Source organism: Pteropus vampyrus, unplaced genomic scaffold (genome assembly GCF_000151845.1).
Source record: "Pteropus vampyrus isolate Shadow unplaced genomic scaffold, Pvam_2.0 Scaffold354, whole genome shotgun sequence".
Lineage (NCBI taxonomy): Eukaryota > Metazoa > Chordata > Mammalia > Chiroptera > Pteropodidae > Pteropus > Pteropus vampyrus.
The window spans coordinates 1,742,982-1,749,802 of record NW_011889135.1 but is presented as its reverse complement, the minus strand read 5'-3'; the positions used below and the strand labels follow the sequence as shown (position 1 = coordinate 1,749,802).

Here is a 6,821-nt window from a genome sequence, read left to right as displayed (position 1 = left end):
TGTGTGTGTGTGTGTGTGTGTGTGTGTGTTTTTACACCATGATATCATACGTTTGTCTGGCACTATCCTAAAGCTAGTTTTTATGATGACGATATAGAAACAACCCAGTGCCCATATGACAAATGAACTCACTGGGTAGAAATGAGGGAGGGGAGGAAGGAATTCAGTTCTACCAAGGAAAAAAAGGTCCATATCAATCACTCATCATCAGTCCCACTTGCTTCTGACTGTTCCTAAAAGTAAAAAGATAAAATGGAATAAAGTTACATACAAGAAAAGGAAGACATAAACCATCAAGAGGCAATGTAGAAAAAAAAGTGACATTTAGAAAGAGATAACCCTCCAAACCTCTTTATTCTGTGAGAAGATGGAAAGATACTCAAGAGGCATCAATAGCCTCTAAGCTGAAAAAAGGTGTTCCGAATTAAAAAGCCCAAAGCAATGTCCACCCTTTATGCCAGTGTTTCACTCTTTCACACTTTGGCATGAAAGGTTTAGGGCGAATAATTTTTATTTTCAGCACTGTTTTAGACAATTCATGGGAGAAAAAAGTACCATGAATCTGATGTCTACTTCCTGGTAAGTCTACTGAAGAAAACACAGTATTTTAAATTATGTGAAAATGCTCGTGTCAAGGGTTAAGGCTGGGCAGGGGGGATAAACACTCTGAAACTTTATCAGACCCAAATGGCAATGTGTTGAGGGAAAATCAAACAAGAATGCATACTAAAGCCGAAAATTAACTTTCCAGAAATAAAGAAGTAAGGGGCTGGCTGGTGGGGAACCTGAGGTCTTCTGAAAAGTGAATGAAATGGAAGGCACTACAAAAGGGAAGGTATTAGAAGTTTCTGTCAGCACTGCTGCCTTGTTGCCCAAAGTCAGAGACAGCACACTAGACAGAGTTATTAGGCTGTGAGGATCTGAATTCAGCTTCTGCTATCTACTTATAGGTCCTGGAGCAAAATATATATAACTTGAGCATTGATTTCTATATGTTGAGAGTGATAGCTATCTCATGATGCTAATAGAGGCATTAAATATAGTATCATATAGGAAGGTACTTATTTCAGGGCCTGGCTCCATAAATGGTCCCTGAACTTTTCAAATATTAAAAATAATACCTCTAGGTATTTAAAAGTTCATCTGGGTTTTTTGGTATAGTATCTTTTTTTTTTTTTTTTTTTGAATTAATATGATCACTGCTTTAATCTTTTTTTTTTTTTGTATAGTATCTTAAAAATCAACTCAAAACCAAAACTCTGACATCCTAACACCTATTCTTCCATTGAACCATTTCATCTATATACTGCTATATACTAGGCACAATCCTGGGTGTTATAGATATAAAAAATTAACGGGCCACGGAGAAAACTATATAAGGAAGCGGTGTGAAGATAAGAAAAGGGAAAGGAAACTTGATTTAGCGTTTTTCATTTTTGAAAGCTATTAAAAAAGCAATAAACAAAGACCCAAATTCTTTGTTATAAATCATGCAGCTCAGTTCACATCCTTCAAAAATGAAATCTCACCAAATCTTTACATTTTCATTTCTAGGTAATAAAGAGGTTAGAAGGCACATGAAAATATGAGAGGAAAACAAGCGGAGAGGGCTGTCCAGCTTCAGTCAGAGCCAGCCCCACTTACATTTTCATCCTGTTCTTCGTCACTGTCGAAATCGCTCACAACAGGTTTGGCTTTTCCTCGATTTGGCCTTTTCTTGCCTTTTCCTTTGTCCCGACCTTTCTCATCTTTTTTATTGAGCTTGATTTTCACCTTAACGGATTTTGCTACAACAAAAACAAAAGACAGCAATGAAGAATCACAGGAAAACCTTTTTACAGGTAGTACAAAGACTGTCAATCTGCAGATGACAAATCAAATGTTCAGAAGTACCCAGAACATTCTTGGTTGATGCCTGTTTTCCGTCATCCTGTCTAGTTCACACCCCCTTATAATACTTGTCTCGGTTTGGACGATAAGTTACATAGTCACCCTGAACAGGCACCAAGAGGGAACGAGGTCCCATGGAGGGCAGCTGGGCTGGGTCCTTTTCCTGTTTCCCAATGGCTGAACAGGGTAGGATCTTCCTGTCCTATTTAGAAAGATCTTTGACATTAAAAAGCATAAATAAATGTAAAGGGTTGAAAAGGCCAATAATTTTATTGTGTAGATAACTCTAGCTGACAAACAAAAAGAAAATTCAAAGAGTTGCATAATGCTTTTAAGAGCATAGAAAGGTTCAAAATGGAAAGCGAGAAAACAACATATTCAAACAAATGAATTTGAAAGCATCCTTCCCTCAACTCTAGTCTTTCTGCCTACTGTTCTCCTTCTGGTGATTATTTCCAGGAAAAAAGTATACAATTGTACCTGCAAATATATCCATCCCTGTGTATGTGTGTATGATTCTCTCTATATATACAGATTCCATAAAATTTTCTGCATATAATTCTATATAGAGAGAATATGAAGAATCCAAGTATACACACACAGACACGCATGCTTTACAGAGTTATCCCAAAGGGATCTTTATCTATGCCCATATTCCACATCTTGTTCTTTCACTCACATATGTAGGGACATTTCTATGCATCAACTACTACACAACACCTGCCTAATTCTTTTTAATGCCTGAAAATTGTCCATTTTATGGGTACACTCTAATTTTTTAACGAGTTCCTTAGTGATGGGCACTGAAGTTCTCAGCTTTTTTGCCACTAAGAGCAAAGCTACCATAAAGCTATTTGTCAACATATCTTGGTCAAATTTGGGGGCAGGGTATGGTGGACATACCCATACAGTCAAAATCAAAGTGTTCTGCTAAGGTAGCCTTCAGAGAGACAGCACTCATTTCTACTTTCACAGGGCTATCCTGAAGACAGAAATAAAAACATTGGGAAGATTTCAAAGTGCTGTAAAATAGATATAGGGGCTTATCCCAAGGTATAAAGAAAATCTGTTCCACAGCATTGTTCTGGGAAAAGTGTCCATAGAACATCATTTTTAGGATTTGATGATGGAGCCACTGAGGATGTCATTCAAACCAGTTTTGCTAAAATATCATGTTTGGTGGGTCTTAAGGCACCTAGAAATAGATATCATCATGGATAGAATCATAGCTCTTGAAGGAATCTTAGAGATGAGAATTTTTCAGACTTGTTTTTTGGAGTGAAGATATCCACAAAACATTTACAAAAGTGAAATCTTCCATGAAAGTGTATGTAGGCTAAACAAAAAATATGAGAGCAGAGCTGTTCTGAAGTATTGTGGCAGCACATGCCCTTCTCCCAAATGAGGCAAAGGCTGGCAATCCTAGTACACAAAATAGTATTCCTAGTCAAGACTTCTATCATATCCAAATGTCTGCTGCTTAATGAGCTATATAAGGTGGAGGTCTGGGGCTTTGGGTGGAGTAATTTCAAACAAGAGAAGATTGGTGATGAAAAAGTCTACCTTTTAATGGAAATGCACGAAGATATAGAGGACACTAAAAAATTTCTAAATAATTTGCAAAGAACAAGTGAAATATCTTTATCTACACAGGTGTAGCTCTTCCTGACATGTGAGTAAAGGAAATCCATGCAAGGTGTGAAAGGGCAGAAGACTGGCAGTAAAGGTAAGAAAATGCATCCTCAAGAACATGATCTAAATGAACCTTGGAGTGTGGGACACTCTAAGCTATCAGGCTTTGTGGGTCAGTGGATACGTCCCTCTCAAAAGAAAACAAAAAACAAAAAACAAAAAACAAACCTACCTAACAGGCTGCCATGAATGGCTAGACCATCAGGTGAGCCCTATAAACAGCATCCCTAAGGCTTTATTATAGTATCATATGGACCCATGAAAAGCTCTAATTACCAAAGGTGGTAGCAGAGTAACAGCCCCCCAAAGATGTCCATGTCTAATCCCCAGAACCTGTGAATATGTTACAATCCATGGCAAAAGGAATTAAGATTGCTACTCAGCTGACCTTGAGCTAGGGAGATTATCCTAGATTAACCAAGTAAGCCCCAGTCCAAGATGGTGGCGTAGGAAGATCCTAAACTCACCTCCTCCCATAGCTACAGCTATATATAAAACAGTTCCTTCTAAAAACCCCCAAAACTAGCCGAGTGACATCTACACATTGGGCAAACGAGGAAAAAACCCACATCGAGGCAGGTATGAGAAGCAATCTCACCACAAACCTCACCCTTAGTGTGACTACCTACAACTAAGAAGGAACTCAAAACCAGAGCTTCTCCCTGAGGAGTGATGGGTTTGAACCCCACATCAGGCACCTCAACTTTTAAGATGTGCCCCTAAAACATCTAGCTATGAAAACCAATGGGGATTATGTCCACAAGACCCACAGGGCAACAGTGAATTGAGAAACGACTCTGACCTCAGGGTCCAGTGCAGAGGCAGCTGATTGAGAGGCGCCCAGACTTTATGTGAAAGAGGCTTATTCTGCTTATTTTAAAGCACCGGCCAGAGGGACAGACCACTAATTTAACACAACATCAAAGGGCTGACTGTAATCCTATCCAAAGACCTCGGAGGGTTGGCATTATCTTTGTACTCTCCCTTTGTCACATTTAGAGTGCAAGTATCTCCCAGAAGACAGCTTATCTACGAAAGATAACACAGCCAAAAACAGCATATCTGCTACCCTGGTTTTTGTGACTGTTGCCCCATGGGACACCTCTAGATTGCTTGGCTCTGGTGGTCAGTGGGGCTTATGGTTGCAGTCTTCACAGGACTCTCTATATTTACATAACTTAAAAGCTGCTGCATGAGGATCTGGCCTCCAACTGGCCTGAATATAGGGGCTGACTGAGATTCTCCTCTTTGGCACAGTGACAGGTCTTATCACACCCTGAACTACTGGGAGCCACTAAAAACAAAATAGGCTGCTCAGACAATTATAAAGGTTTAAGAGACAAACAAAAATTAGAGCAGTGTTGAATGATAAGGTTCATCCCTTACACAAGACCACTCCTTCAAGACTGGGAGAGGTGGCTGTTTTTTTTCTAGAGAATAACATAGAAACCAGCATAGTCACAGGACAACAAAGATACAAAGGAATATTTTCCCAACGAAAGAACAAGGTAAACCTCAGAAAACGTTCTTAATGAAATGGAGATAAGTGATTTACCTGCAAGACTTCAAAATAATTGTTGTAAAGATGCTTACTGAACTTGGAACAAGAATGGATGAACACAGTGAGAATTTCAACAGAGATACAATGTACAAGAAAGTACCAAACAGAAGTCATAGAGCTGAAGAATATAATAATGGAACTGAAAAATACACTAGAAGTGTTCAACAGCACACTACAAGAAGCAGAAGAATCGATGATCTTGAAGACAGAGCAGTAGAACTCACCCAATTAGAGCAGCAAAAAGAAAAAAAGGATGAAAAAAAGTGAAGATACGGTAAGGGACTCATGAGACAATATCAAGCAGACCAAATCTGCATTATAGGGGTACCAGAAAGAGAAGAGGTACCAGAAAGAGAAGAGAGGAAATTTACTTGAAGCAATAATGGCTGAAAAATTCCCTAACCTGGGAAGGGAAACATACATCCAGATCCAGGAAGCCTAGAGAGTGCCAACCAAGAAGAACCCCAACAGACCCACATCAAGGCATATTATAATTAACATGTCAAACACTAAAGACAAGGAGAGAATCTTAAAAGCAGCAAGAGAAAAACAAATTGATACAAAGAAACTCCCATAAGATTAAAGGCATATTTTTTTCAGCAGAGACTTTGCAGGCTAGAAGGGAGTTGCATAGTATTTTCAAAGTGCTGAGAAATAAAAAAAAAAAACAAAAGACTTCAAGCCAATAATATCCTACCTACAAAGTTATCATTCAGAATTGGAGAGATAAAGAGCATTCCAGATAAGCGAGAGCTAAAGGAGTTCACTATCCCTAAACCAGACTTACAAGAAATGTTAAAGGAACTACTTTAAGAATATTTACGCACACATCATAGGAGCACCTAAATATATAAAGCAAATATTAACATACCTAAAGAGAAATAGACAGCAATACAATAATAGTATCGAATTTTAATATTCCTGTTTCATCAATGGCTACATTATCCAGACAGAAAATTAGTAAGAAAACATTGGCATTAAATGACATTTTATACCAGATGGACTTAAAAGATATATACAGAATAATTCCATCCAAAAGTTATAAAATACACATTCTTCTCAAGTACACGTGAAACATTCTCCAGGATAGATCATTTGTGAGGTCACAGAATAAGCCTTAATACATTTAAGGAGATTAAATATAAAGCATCTTTTCTGACCATGATGGTATAAAACCAAAAATCAATTACAATAAGAAAACTGGAAACTTCATACACATGTGGAGATTAAATGTACTACGATACAACCGAAGGGTCAACGAAAAAAGGGACAATAAAAAAATCAAAGGGAAATAAAAAAATACCTTTATAGAAATGAAAATGGAAGTACAACATATCAAAACTTATGAGATACAGAAAAGCGGTTCTAAAAAGAAGCTCATAGCAGCAAATGCCTATAATCAAGTAACTAGAAAGATCTCAAATAATCTAATTTATACCTCAAGGAACTAAAAAAAAAAAAAACCAACAAAGTCCAAAGTTAAAAGAAGGAAGAAAATAACAAATATCAAAATGAAAATAAGTGAAACAGAGAATAAAAAAATAGAAAAAGTTCAATGAAACAAAAAGCTGGTTCTTTGAAAAGGTAAACAAAACAGACAAACCTTTAGTTAGACTCTCCAAGGAAAAAAGGAGAGGACTCAAAATCAGAAATGAAAGAAGAGACATAACCACTGATA

General features: G+C 37.5%; 1 protein-coding gene across 7 annotated transcripts in view; it reads right to left on the bottom strand.

Annotated features, from left to right (window-relative positions):
- Positions 1–6,821, bottom strand: part of SMARCA2 (SWI/SNF related, matrix associated, actin dependent regulator of chromatin, subfamily a, member 2) — a 164,151-nt gene that overhangs the window by 1,097 nt on the left and 156,233 nt on the right. For 5 of the 7 annotated variants that reach the window (XM_011379109.2, XM_011379110.2, XM_023522681.1 and 2 more), the window contains 2 exons: positions 1,645–1,787; positions 2–233 (listed from right to left, as the gene is read on the bottom strand). In XM_011379109.2, the coding sequence (XP_011377411.1) occupies positions 198–233; positions 1,645–1,787 (179 nt within the window). In that variant the 3' untranslated portion in view covers positions 2–197. Of the gene's footprint in view, position 1; positions 234–1,620; positions 1,788–6,821 lie in introns of those variants that run through there. The other 2 variants (XM_023522680.1, XM_023522682.1) reach the window with 1 other exon arrangement.